At 50.6% G+C, this 13016-nt stretch overlaps 3 protein-coding genes across 8 annotated transcripts in view; 2 read left to right on the top strand and 1 right to left on the bottom strand.

Moving 5' to 3' along the window:
- The window catches only part of psda (pleckstrin and Sec7 domain containing a), a 17992-nt gene extending 11003 nt beyond the window's left edge, over nucleotides 1-6989 (top strand). For 4 of the 5 annotated variants that reach the window (XM_058059142.1, XM_058059149.1, XM_058059133.1 and 1 more), the window contains 13 exons: nucleotides 753-950; nucleotides 1741-1821; nucleotides 3173-3285; nucleotides 3360-3418; nucleotides 3535-3624; nucleotides 4631-4674; nucleotides 4841-5031; nucleotides 5577-5647; nucleotides 5727-5884; nucleotides 5957-6101; nucleotides 6173-6316; nucleotides 6381-6622; nucleotides 6688-6989. In XM_058059142.1, coding sequence (XP_057915125.1) covers nucleotides 753-950; nucleotides 1741-1821; nucleotides 3173-3285; nucleotides 3360-3418; nucleotides 3535-3624; nucleotides 4631-4674; nucleotides 4841-5031; nucleotides 5577-5647; nucleotides 5727-5884; nucleotides 5957-6101; nucleotides 6173-6316; nucleotides 6381-6622; nucleotides 6688-6745 — 1594 coding nt within the window. In that variant the 3' untranslated portion in view covers nucleotides 6746-6989. Of the gene's footprint in view, nucleotides 1-577; nucleotides 658-752; nucleotides 951-1740; nucleotides 1822-3172; nucleotides 3286-3359; nucleotides 3419-3534; nucleotides 3625-4630; nucleotides 4675-4840; nucleotides 5032-5576; nucleotides 5648-5726; nucleotides 5885-5956; nucleotides 6102-6172; nucleotides 6317-6380; nucleotides 6623-6687 lie in introns of those variants that run through there. The other variant, XM_058059166.1, reaches the window with a different exon arrangement.
- Nucleotides 6829-13016, bottom strand: nfkb2 (nuclear factor of kappa light polypeptide gene enhancer in B-cells 2 (p49/p100)). 2 transcript variants are annotated; one of them, XM_058059193.1, is made up of 23 exons: nucleotides 12935-13016; nucleotides 12264-12306; nucleotides 12115-12184; nucleotides 11999-12039; nucleotides 11313-11411; nucleotides 11093-11244; nucleotides 10903-11015; nucleotides 10109-10267; nucleotides 9927-10031; nucleotides 9770-9855; nucleotides 9549-9687; nucleotides 9346-9471; nucleotides 9132-9290; nucleotides 8914-9055; nucleotides 8727-8841; nucleotides 8435-8642; nucleotides 8195-8364; nucleotides 8008-8110; nucleotides 7777-7931; nucleotides 7641-7710; nucleotides 7399-7568; nucleotides 7207-7321; nucleotides 6829-7128 (listed from the first exon to the last, which is right to left on the bottom strand). In XM_058059193.1, the coding sequence occupies exons 2-23, from the start codon at nucleotides 12303-12305 to the stop codon at nucleotides 7058-7060; spliced, it is 2610 nt and encodes an 869-aa protein (XP_057915176.1). In that variant the 5' UTR covers nucleotide 12306; nucleotides 12935-13016; the 3' UTR covers nucleotides 6829-7057. The 2 variants fall into 2 exon arrangements, with proteins under 2 accessions (XP_057915176.1, XP_057915184.1); XM_058059201.1 differs by having other exon boundaries at nucleotides 12264-12368; nucleotides 12935-12979.
- shld2 (shieldin complex subunit 2) overlaps nucleotides 11918-13016 on the top strand; it is a 31734-nt gene continuing 30635 nt past the window's right edge. The window contains exon 1 of the mRNA XM_058059260.1: nucleotides 11918-12123. The gene's annotated coding sequence lies outside the window, so the exon portion shown is untranslated. The remainder of the gene's footprint in view (nucleotides 12124-13016) is intronic.

Genomic DNA, 13016 nt, shown 5'->3' with positions numbered 1-13016 from the left:
TTTTAATCTTATCACATTTATCGGTATAATTCCATCATATCGTGTACTGGTTTCTACTGCTAACATGTCTCCATTTTGTACTGGGTTTAGTACTACTACTGGTCCGAATGAGAGTTCTACTGAGTTGTACTTTGTGTTCCAGTCAAAGGGTTGAAAAGCCAGACGGAAGGGTGTGTTCCTGTGTCCTGGTGGACTAGAGTCAGTCTTGAGACCATGTTGCGGTTTTTGTATTGTGGTTTTTGTGTGCAGTAGCGACTCTTTCATTTGGTCGTCTTTCCTGCTACTCGTGGCTTTGGGCGCCACCACGGCCCGCCAAAAGAGCAGAGAAGTATTTCCTGCATTGCATCGTTTGGGATGCACGTTTGTGTCGTGATGCGGCGGAAATAAAGCTTCCTGTCTGACGTCCTCCATGTTTGTTAGCGTCTCAGAGTCAGGACGTAGTGTCGCGTCCCTGTGAAGGAAACGCACGGATACAGCTTCCTGCTGTCATTCTTTATGTCTGATGTCAGCCAATCAGAGGGCAGTAACCTTTTCCCTCCCACTTTGCTTCATCATCGTCTCTTTCTCACGTCTTCCATCAACTTGTGACAGTCTCTTTGGGCTCACACTGTTTCCATGGCAACGCTGCCAACACACACACACACACACACTCCCGATGTGGGTTGTAACCTTTCACCTCGTGAAATGAATGAAAGCGTGTATTCCCGGCAGGAGCAACTACAAATAATAATGGTTTTTTTTTCTTCCCTCAGGGAGCGCATGGGGCACCGCCCCCCGGAGCTGCTTTACCCGCAGGCCGACGTGGCCGAGCGACTAGCGCACGGCGGCAGCGACGACGCGCTGGCCAACGGCGCCAAGGCCGACCTGCAGGCCGCCAAACGCCTTGCCAGGCGCCTCTATCAGCTTGACAGCTTCAGGAAGTCTGACGTGGCTCGACACCTCAGCAAAAAGTCAGTGTGTGTGTGTGTGTGTGTGTTAGGGGTGTGAATCTCAGCACTGAGGACGATTCGATACACATCTCGATGCACTGCCAGCGATACGATACATGGAATTTTCTGGCAATATGATACGATAATCATTTAGTTCACATCAATGCAATCCAATATGATATGGTGCAATTTCTTGCAATATGATGCAATTCAACATGATGCAAATAATTAAAGGGAAAAGTGTAATTCAGGATGGTCCTACAAAAAGGATTTGGCTTTATTCCTTCTAGGCACTTGGCAGTAAATTCTACTAAAGTGCTGTTTGTCTTTTTTACTATGCAACACTTCATCATTCTTTTTGACATCTTAAAACAGCAACAACTTTTCAAAAACAACTATAGAAACTTCCTCGCTGCTGATTGCGTGCGAGCGTCCATGTTGTTTTACTAGTAGTTGTATGTGCCTCACGGCTTCCATTCGTATTCAATACAAAAGGCCAAATAATGATGGTGCATTCACTGCACCTGGGGAACAGCATATGGGGTGAAGTTGTACATTAATAAAACGGCGCTTGCCGCAGTCCCACAAACGCATCGCGATGAATCTAGGTTTCACCAATTCACCAAATTTCACCAAATCAATTGCATCCATCCATACCCAGTGAATGAGCCGATGCACTCGCATCGCGCGCATGCACATCAATGTATCGATTAATATTGATAATTTTCCACACCCTTAGTGTGTATGTGTACGTGTACGTGCACACATCCACTGGTGTAATGTGTGTGTGTGTGTGTGTGTGTTTCCACAGTAACGAGTTCAGTCGTATGGTGGCTGAAGAATACCTAACCAACTTTGACTTCTACGGTCTGACCATCGACCAGGCACTCAGGTTGGCAGCACATCATTTCATCTCATTCGACCTCATCTCATATAAATCACATTTGACTTCATCTCATCTCATTTAATCTCATTTGATGTCCTCATCTCATATAAATCTCTTTTGACTTCATCTCATTTGACCTCCTCATCTCATATAAATCACATTTGACTTCATCTCATCTCATCTCATTTGACCTCATCTCACCACATCTCATATCATTTTACCAGATTCAATAACAATGTCTTCTCACCTAATCTCATCCATTTCGTTTTACTGGATGTGACGTAATCTCATCTCATTTTGACCTCATCTCTTCTCATGTCACTTTACCTCCTCTCATGAACTTTTATCTCATTCCATCTCTCCTAATCTCATGTCATTTACCTCACATTATTTTATGTTTTCATCTCACCTCATCTGACCACATTTGACCTCATCACATGTCACATACCTCATATGTCATGTCCCGAGTCATCTAACTTAACATTATCTCATTTTTACCTCATGTCATCTCACGTTATTTGATCTTATCTCCTCTGACTTGCCGTCTCACTCCATCTCGTATAAATTCACCTCATCTCATTTTACCTCATCTCATTTGACCATATTTACCTCATCGCTTGTATTTTTATTTCATCTCAACTGATCTCGTCCCCTCTTCTCATTTAATTTCACCTCATCTCATCACGTCAGTCATTTCATTTTACCTCGCCTTATCATCTCATCTAACTTCACCACATCTCATGTCATTTTTAGCTCATCAAATTTATCATATTTGCCAATTCTAATTTCATCTCATCTGGTGTCACCTCATTTTATCTCATTTTAATCTTTTTATTTCATTTTCTCATCTCACTTACTCTCATCTCATTTTAATTTTGGTCATTTTAATGGATTTGATCAAATGTCTTCTCATCTCATTTTACCTTACCTCATCTCATGTTGTGTCACCTCACCTCATCTCATATCATCTCACCTCATGTTGTCACCTCATCTCATCTCATTTCACCTCGTGTTGTGTCACCGCACCTCATGTTGTCTCATCTCGTCTCACCTCATGTTGTCTCATCTTGTCTCACCTCATGTTGTCTCATCTCGTCTCACCTCATGTTGTCTCATCTCGTCTCACCTCATGTTGTCTCATCTCGTCTCATCTCACCTCATCTCGTCTCACCTTATGTTGTGTCACCTCATCTCGTCTCACCTTATGTAGTATCGCCTCATCTCGTCTCATCTCATCTCACCTCACCATCTCATGTTGTGTCACCTCATCTCACCTCACCTCATGTTGTGTCACCTCATCTCATCTCATCTAAGTTAGCCAAGTGAAATTGCCGCGTGCCCTTGTCCCTCCTTCCAGAACGTTCCTGAGCAAGTTCACCCTGATGGGAGAAACTCAGGAGCGTGAGCGAGTCCTTGCTCACTTTTCCAGACGCTACGTGCGCTGCAACCCAGATGCCGACACCACGGAAGGTGCTGGTGACGCCACACGTCCCGTAGTCATTATCCTGGTGGTGTGTCCTCATGTCCTCTTGTGTGTCTGGCAGACAGCGTCCACACTCTCACATGTGCAGTGATGCTGCTGAACACGGATCTCCATGGAAACGTGAGTTGTCATTGCACATGTTGACACACACACGTTGCCTTGTGGGACCGACACCCTTGTGTGTGTGTGTGTGTGTGTGTGTGTGTGTGTGTGTGTGTGTGTGTGTGTGTGTGTAGAATGTCGGGAAGAGGATGTCCTGCAGTCAGTTTGTCTCCAACCTGGAAGGTCTCAATGATGGAAAAGACTTCTCCAAGGACCTGCTGAAGGTAAAAGTCACCAATCACGCAGCAACAAACACGCACGACTTGACATTTGCTGTGAGGTGTCTTCTGAACGCAGTCCTGATTGACAGCCGAGGCAGCAGGGGGGGGGGCGGGTTGCAGCTGCCGTCTCCACGCTCTGATTGGCTGCAGCTGCTGAGAGAAAATGCGCAGTGAGAGAGTGGGGGGGAGCATCTCTCCTCAACACTTGAGTCAGACCAGCAGGAAGAGGAGGAGGAAGAGAAGGAAGACTTCGCTCCATTTTCTCATCTTTTCAGCCGTCTGTGAGTAGGTGTGGCCTCGCTTGCCCCGCCTTCTCAGAGCTGTGAAGACACGGGCTGGCGTCACGCAGTCGGATGTTTTAGTCGGGAGACTTGACGAGCGGCGGTGCGCAGTGGGGGTGTGGCCAGCGACTCGTCAACAAGGAAGGTGTCCGACCACCACAAGAACGCACGACTCCTGGTCGGATTCCGACTATCGCATCTTCTCCAACTCGACACTGTTGCTGCGGACCGGCTGAGGGCGCCACCGCCGTCAGGACACCTCCCCTCACCCCCCCGGCTGCCTCCTGCCGGAGGCGTCCGCACTTTTGTCGCCTTTTAGAGGTCATTCTGTCCTTCACTTTGACTGTTGAAAAAGTTTTTCCCTGCATTCCATGGAACCATGATCGGCGTCAATAGCATCCACTCGTCCAGCCGCATGCGCTCACGGTCGCTCGGTTCTGTCCGGAGTGGGCGGGACTCCAGGGACTCGGACTGGTTGAGGCATTGCAGGACGCCTCGCGCTCAGGATGAAGCGCAGAAGAACGTGGACAAGAAGAAGCAGCAGAAGAAGAAGAAGAGGAAGAAGGAGGAGGAGGTACAACAGATTCAGGAAAGGCCAAAACTGGAAGACAATTAAAGTCCAAAGGAACACACTGAATTTGTTGTGGAGGGGGGGGGCGGGGGCGGGAGGGTGTACACTGTAAGAAGTCGTCTAATGCTAAGCTAACATGTGACTGCTTTGTTTGCAGACATTGTACACGTCCATCAAGAACGACAAGCTTCAGTGGACCATGTGAGTGTGACTGTTGCCATGGTAACCATTCCCTGTTCATGTCCGCGCTGCAATCACTGGCCAAATGTCTCACACACACACACACACACGATAAGTTAACAACACGATGATGAGTAAGCTAGCACAGTACATTCGACCTTGTTTTTTTTTTTCCCTTCTATTGAAGCGATGAAGAGGAGTTGAGGAAGTCCATGTCAGAGTTGGCAGACGGCCGAACAGACTCCGCCTCCCACACCATGAAGCGACTCGGGAGCAGCGGCAATCACCTGGTGGGCGTGGCTCAGCAGGCAGACGGCGAGCTCTACAAGAGCGGCTTCCTGGTCCGCAAAGTCCACGCCGATCCGGACGGAAAGAGAAGTACGCGCCCGCTCATCATCCTAAACCGCCGTCTGCGGTGTCCTCTGTCGACCCCTGGTGGTTACATGTTGCTAGTGCAACTTCTTTCACGAGTTGTTTCCTCTGTCGCCATCCAGTGGTTAAACGTTGCTAGTGTCACTTGTTGAAAAGGTTATTTCCTGCGTCGCCGGTCCCGTGTCTAATTCCTCTTACTGTGTAAAAACTAAGACAGGAAGCTAAATTAATTAATTCCCACATGGTATCAAATATGAAGTGAAAGAAAAAGGGGGAAAATACAGTAGCCGATATTAGTCTATCCCTACAGAGGATAGCACACCTCAATGGTAGGTTCAAGGAACGTTGAACAAAGTGGGACGAATCGCCACTCGCAACAAACAACAAAAACATCTTTAACTGCATATTATTTATGTTTATAAAATTGATATGCATGTAAATGTACACATTTACTTTTAATTTTCCGGGCCACGGAGCGGTGGTGGGAATCCCTGGTTGAGATCATTCCGAGATGCCATGGAATAAGCTTTCCATGTTGGTTTGTGTTGCAGCGCCGCGTGGAAAGCGAGGCTGGAAGTCTTTCTATGCCATGCTCAAGGGTCGAGTTCTTTACCTGCAAAAGGTCAATGTCCCAAAAGTACAGTACCCAAAAATCCTCAAATGGTCACCTGACGGCGTTCTCCACTTTGATTGGCTTACAGGACGAGTACCGTGCCGAACGCCAGCTGACTGAGGAAGACGTGAAGAACGCCGTGTCGGTCCACCATTCCCTCGCCATGAGAGCCGCCGACTACAGCAAACGTCCAAACGTCTTCTACTTGCGAACGGCCGACTGGAGGGTGTTTTTGCTGCAGGCGCCGTGAGACCCGACATCACCACCTGTTTTAGCACGCTAGCACGTCCCTGACATCTTGGATATTTTCGCTGTCAGGAACGCCGAGCACATGCAGTCGTGGATCACACGCATCAACGCCGTCGCAGCCATGTTCTCAGCGCCGCCTTTCCCGGCGGCCATCGGCTCTCGGAAGCGATTCAGCCGTCCTCTTCTCCCGGGATCAGACAGCAAACTGTCGCAGGTAGAAACACGTACGTCTGCTGTCGGCGAGGTCCAAACCAGGTCATGTTGACAAAGGTTGTGTACCAACAGGAAGAGCAGCTCAAATCCCACGAAGGTCGCTTCAGGGCCGCGGCCACCGAGCTGGAGGACGTCTTGGCATCCACCGGCCAGCACAAGGTGAAAGGTCGCGAGCTGGACGAGCAGAAGCTGCGTCGGGAGTACTTGGAGTTTGAGGTACCGAGACGCAACCCCCTTCGCTTCCTGACAGCGGCGTCACGGCGTGGCTTTTCCCCAACAGAAAACACGTTATGGTACGTACGCCATGCTGCTGAGGGCCAAGATGGCAGCCGGCGATGGCGACGACTTGTCGGCATTCGAAGCGCGACTCCTTGAGGATGACACTAGCGGCGGCGGCATCCAGAGGGCGCGCTCCAGCCCTACGCTGCCGCAGGAAGTAGACAACAAGGAGAGCCGAAGCAGAGACGAAGGAGGAAGCAGGAAGAAGAGCAAGCCACACTTGAGCGGCCAACAGGCGGCACCGTAAGCGCACCAGGAGCACGTACAAAAGGTCAGAATTTTCACAATAAAAGTTTCATTTGTGACAGGAAGTTGCCGGCTGACGCGCCGACAGATGGGGAGCAGGTCGCCATGACAACCGCCTGAGATGGCTGCACCGCGGTGGTGACTGTTGGAGAGACACGCCACGTACGCAAAGAACGTGTCCCACGGTCAGTTGAAATGGAATATTTTGAGGATTGTCCACCCCCGCCCCCTGCAGGACAGGAAGTGAACTGCACCTTTAGGACACTTTATTCATTATTATTATTCACCACGGAAACATGACAACGGAAAGATCCAATAATAATAATAATAATAATATTAAAATAGGAAGATCATTTTCATCTTACTTTCATGCATTTTGCTGTTTTTTGTGTCCTCTGAACTGATGACGAGACAAGTCGTGCTTCCTGCTGCTCACTGATTGGCCACAGGCGGCTGCTCGTCCTCCACTGGCTGACTGCTGAAGCCGCTGTCCACCGTAGACTCTGATTGGACGAAAAGCCGTTAACACATGATGTCCGTTTGCATGCTTGCTAACATCCCCCCCCCCCCGCTGGCGTCACCTGTGTCGTGCTTGTCGCCAGGACGCTCGGCGGCGCTCGTTAGCAGTCGCGCTCCATCCGTCAAGCCGAGGGACTGAAGAGCTTGGCGTAAACCTTCGAGAGGACCGCCGCCGAGCTGCACACCAACACACCACTGTGATTGGACGTCGTCAAAAAGCCAGCTTAAGAAAACACCGAGGGGCGGGGCTTGACCTGGTAGTGTTGCAGCAGGTGCTGGCAGGGGGCGGGGCTGTCCTGGTACAAGTGAGTCAGCGTCATCATTCCCAGCTTCTCGGCCAACTTCCTCCACGGAATGTCGGAGCCACTCAGCACGTGGAGCAGGCGGGTCAGTGTCTCCTGGTCCAGACAACTAGACTCCGCCCCTACAGTGGTCACAGGAAGGAAGGTAGGTAAAGTAACAACCCTAATCAGGTGACAGGAAGTGGAGCACCGACCTTGACCGGCGTCGCCTTTGACCTTTTTTCCGAGTGGACGGGAGGATGTGGAGGACAGCAGCTTCCTCACCTGAGCACAGCGGCAAAATAGTCACATGACCCGCTCTCTTCCGCTTGACCTCCGCTTACTAACGACCTTGTGACACTTGGCCAGGTCCAGCGGCGTGTGCCCGCCCACTAGTCTCTTGCGACACGTGACTGACGGCGAGGCGGCCTTTGCGACATCTTCTTCCTCATCGGAGGACGAGCTGAATACGAGCGGTTCGTCGTTCTCCGCCTCCTTGTCAGCGCCTGCATGTGTCAATCAAAGGGAGTGTGTGCGTGCGTGCGTGCGTGTGCGCGCGCGCATGCACGTGTGTGTGTGTACCAGCAGCGACCAGCATGGAGCACAGCGTGTGCGAGTGCACGGCGGCCGCCAGGTGTAAAGGCGTGTTTCCTCCAAACGTGCGCGCGTTCACGTCCGCCTTGAGCTGCAAATGACAAACAGGAAGGACATTGACGGCGACGCGTCGCCGTGATGTCACCCGATGGTGACATCAAAGAGACGCTTGCACCTCGGTGATGAGAACGCAGGCCGTCTTGAAGAGGTTCTCTCTGACGGCCAGGTGCAGCGCCGTGTGACCGCCCTTCAATTCGGGCGCGTTGATTTTGGCTCCGCCTTCCACCAGCAAGCGAAGGCAGCGCTCGCCGTCCCTGCGCACGGCCAGGTGGAGCGGGTGAAGACCTGAGTGTTGACAAAACCACTTGTGAGATTTAAGCACCTGGCCCGCCATTCTGTGGCCCCGCCCACTCACCGTGGTAATCAGGCAATGTCAACAGGTGGGCGTGGCCTTCCCCGAGGTGAGCCAATAAGGGCCGGAGCGTGGCGCTGTCTCCGGCCAGCGCCGCCAGATGCAGGGGGCTGCGCCCGTCTTTGTCCAGCCGGGTGGGGTCGGCCCCTGCCCTCAGCAGCATCTCCGCCACCTTGGCCTGTCGGGTGATGACCGCCAGATGGAGCGGCGTCTGCAGCCGGCACAGAGCTATGTGTCAGTCACATGACAGTCACATGACCTGAACTTGTCGGGGCCTCGCTGGCCAGTTAGCTACCTGCTGCAGGTGGTTGGTGGCGTTGAAGACGTGCGTCTGCTGGTTTCTAAGCAACGTGTCAGTCAGCTGTTGGATGACACCTGTCTGCTGATAGATGACGGCCAGGTGCAAAGGACTAGGGCCGGAAAGGGGCGGGACATTAGAAGGGAAGCGGCGAGCGAGAGCGTGCTCTTTAAGTCGAACTGACGTGTCTCCGTTGGTGTCCCGAATGCTGCACAGGTGTCTGTGGACCTCCACAAGGACCCGCGCGTCACCGCTGGTGCAGTACTGCAGGAGGGCGGCAGCCGTCTGCCGGGCGCCGCGAGATGCTCGGGCGTGGAGGGCGGCGACTGTGGGGCGAGAAAGCAGGTGGCACGTGAAGAGGCGTGAGCGAGGGAGGGCTCCAAGGCGGGTGATGTGTTGTACCCATGTGGGACAGCTGTCTCTGCGACTGCTGGGGGGCGGAGCCTGACATCTGGGCCCCCCCGCCTCCTCCGCAAAAGCCCATAAAGTTTCCTGGAGGGAAAACTCCTCCTCTTCCTCCGCCTCCCGCCGCACCGTTCATGTGTTGATTGAAGTGAAAGCCTGAAATTAAGGGACGTTACGAACCGTTTTTCCAACAACAAGCTCAGTGCCTCACCTTCGCCCCCCGCCCCTCCCCCTCCAAAACCACCAGCTCCTCCTCCTCCTCTTCTTGCCCCGCCCCCTGGCCAGGGTTCATGGTGTGGGAGGGGCTTCTGCTTCTTCCTCAGCACTTCCTCTTTGTCTGAGAAGGAAGAAGAAAACGGCGTGAGAAGAGGCGTGCCAAGTGGGCGAGGGCAGACGATGGGCGGAGCCTGTCACCCTGCACGTGCGGGATGTACGTGAAGTGTTTGGGGTCGCTGCAGTCGCCCGCCTTCTTCCTCTTCAGCTGCAGGAAAACGGTCACGGGACGCTCGATCTCAGCGCTGTGATAGGGCGGCGTTTTGAAGACAATGGCGTACTGAGGAGAGAGAGAGAGAGAGAGGCCAGCGGTCACGTGACTACTTACGGTCATGTGACTCTGAGCCTGGGGGACTACTCGCCTGCTTGTGCACGTCCGTGGGTGCAAAGTCGCCGAAGGCTTCCCAGCCGCCCTCCTCGTCCTCGTAGAAGCGGATCTCGATGTCGTCTGCGGCGAAGAAAAAGCCCAAGCTATTGAGAACGCGAACGAGCATGTCACATGGTCTGCGGTCACCTGACCTTTCTGTACTTTGTCGCACAGCAGGAAGATCTCGTCTCCTCCGAGCACAGAGCCGCACGTCGTGTCCATACGAGAGATTTTCAGGTTGGACGCGTTGGGAGACTCTGGAGGGAAAGTAAGACGCTGTGTGGGCCGGCGGGTCAAGATGGTGGTCGACGGTGGGTGTGTCTTGTGCTCTCACTGCTGTCGTAGATGGCGTTGGACACGACGGGCTTCAGCGCTCGGCTGAATCCGCCGTTGCTGTCCTTGAGGAAGGCGGTGAACTTTAACCTCACGATGTTGAGGTCCATCACCTTGGACAGCTCCTTGGCCTCCTTCAGCACCGCACTCTCCTCTGACTCTGAAGGGTGAGCGAGGGGGCATGGTTAGCTGTCATGTGAGTCTTGGAGGTCTTGGTCTTTGAAGTGCATTAGTGCACACTCGTGTACTTACACTTTGAGTGCACACTTGTGTACTTACACTTTGAGTGCACACTCGTGTACTTGCATTTTGACTGCACACTCGTGTACTTGCACTTTGACTGCACACTCGTGTACTTGCACTTTGAGTGCATGAGTGCACACTCGTGTACTTGCACTTTGAGTGCATGAGTGCACACTCGTGTACTTGCACTTTGAGTGCACATTGTGTACTTACACTTGGTCTTTGAGGTGCATTATTGCAAAGTTGCATATTTACATGTAAGTGCACACTTGTGTACTTATACTTGGCTTTTTGAATGCATTAGTACTTACATGTAGTTCACAATTGTGTACCTACGCTTGGTTTTAGTGCATACATCCACACTTGCATACTTAAATGTAATCTTGATTGCTCAGGTGCACACTTGCATACTTAAACTTGGTCTGATTGCTTCAGTGCAAACTTGTGTACTTCCATAACTACACCATGTAAACTTAGTGTAAGTGCACTGATGCAAATGTTCCATTTGAGACACAACAACAGCATGAGTGGGTGTGGGTGTGTGTGAGTCACCTGTCAGGTGGGCGTGGCCTCCTCTCTGTCGCCTCCACTCATCTCGCAGCCTTCGCGTCAAAACCTCCACGACGCCTTTCTTGGTCACATGGAGGATGCCCAAGTTACTGAAACTACAGGAAGCAACATGGTCACCGACTGTGACATGCGATCCCACACGGGACGCTCTGGTGAGGGCGGCGGCACTAACGAGGCAGTCAGGTCGTTGGGACCGATGTCGAGCGTGCACGTGCCGTTCTCGTTGCAGTGCCGTCCCACCAGACTGTGCGCATGCACGCGGGGGGGCTCAGTGTGGGTGACCAGCTGGACCTCCACACGGGCGTGACCCACATAGTTGTTGATCTGACACACGCACACACACCTTGAAAAAACAGGAAACAGGAGGGCAAAAAAGTGTCAACGAGCCTGACCTTGACTGTGGGGTACGTTCTTCTGTTCTTCTCGCTGGATGCTCCCGGCAGACCACCGTGGGACGGACCCTCACACTCATAACGAAAGCGAAATCCACGCTGAACAAAAACACAAGACGTCAATAGGGTTTTGTGAGAAAAGGGGAAGTCAAAAAAAAGAAAAATCCAAAATTTTACTTAAAATTATTGCAATGTTACCAAAAAAAATTAGTACTTTTGTGAGCATTTCTAGGATGAAACACTGCAATTTTATGAGGAAAGAAAGTTTGAATATTACCCCCAAAAATGTGAATTTGACAAGAAACCAAGTTTTAAAAAATCTTTCAAAAGGTTTAACATAAGAAACATTTAGGAGAAATTAGTTGCAATTTCACTTTATGAAAAAAAAATAGTGATAAAAAGTTTTGATAAAATTTTACGTGGGGAAAAAAGTTGAAATATTACCTCCAAAAAAATCTGAACGTTAAAGAAAATTGTGATTTTACACAATGAAATGTAAGGAAAATGAAAAAAATCTTGAAAAGCTTTAATATAAAAAAAGTCATACATTTACGGAAAATTTGTTGCAATTTTACAACATGAAAGCCGCATTTTTATGTTAAAATATTTTAATTTTGAAGTTAAAAAGTTGTCACATGACCTTGTTACATGTCCATCATTTCAACATTAGCTCGTTAGCTCGTCACCTGTTTGGGTTCCTCGATGATTTGGATGTAAGGGCCGTGCGCTGGAACACACAAACACACACATACGAGGTCAGGACGGCGATGATGTCATGACGGCGAGGGGACGAGGGTGGTACCTGTTTCAGGTATGTAGGCCTCAGTCTTGATGTCCACAGGAGGGATGTAGTCATACGGCATCAGGTTGAACTGCAAGGCGACATAATGATAGCACACGCCGTCATTGGTGCGTCACCGGTGCCTTCAGACCTCCATGAGCAGCACTCACCTCACTGTTGTCGTAGACGTTCATGAACTGTGCGTCTGTCATCCTGCATGTGCGTGCGAGAGGAGGAGGGGGACAAAAGTTTCACTTTCAAATGACGTGTACTTCCTGCAAAATGCCAGAATAGGAAAACCCCCAGAATTCCAGCAGAGCAATGTCATCACAGCTTTTTTGTTCTTTTGTGGTCCATCTTTTACTCTACACTTTACTCCACGTGCGTGACCTCTGACCTTTGCTGCTTGATGGCGTGACCTATGACCCCCAGGTCATTGTTGCAATGAGGTTAACCTGACGTCGCCACGGCAACCACTCACTCGCATCTTTCTCCTGACACACGTGGACACGTTTTTTTGTACGGTTATTGATAGCTTAAATATTAGCTTACTGAGGCCGCACGGGTTAGGGTTAGCTCATTAGCATCTTATTAACACAAATACTGTCGCGTTGTTGACTGTTTGGTTCAGGCGCGAAAATGTTTTTTTAATATGTGATTGAAGCGTTAATGAGGAGGAGTACTGTTTGTCTGAAGTTATTGACGAATCACTGCCGAGTTACTCGCGAGTTGCCAAACTGCGTGGTGGTGAACGTTAACAACACAAACACAAACATTTTGCTGAATAAACTAATCGACGGAGACGAAAAGCAAAAAAAAAAAGAGAAAAAAGTATGTTTACCTGCCTACAGTTGTCTCAGTCCTGACTGTTGGAACTCTTCAAGTGTCGCAACAGAAACAGCAGGAAATCATATAGATGTACT

Source organism: Doryrhamphus excisus, chromosome 2 (assembly GCF_030265055.1).
Source record: "Doryrhamphus excisus isolate RoL2022-K1 chromosome 2, RoL_Dexc_1.0, whole genome shotgun sequence".
In the NCBI taxonomy this organism is placed as follows: domain Eukaryota; kingdom Metazoa; phylum Chordata; class Actinopteri; order Syngnathiformes; family Syngnathidae; genus Doryrhamphus; species Doryrhamphus excisus.
The sequence above is the reverse complement of the archived record's forward strand: the minus strand, read 5'-3'. Positions and strand labels throughout refer to the sequence as shown.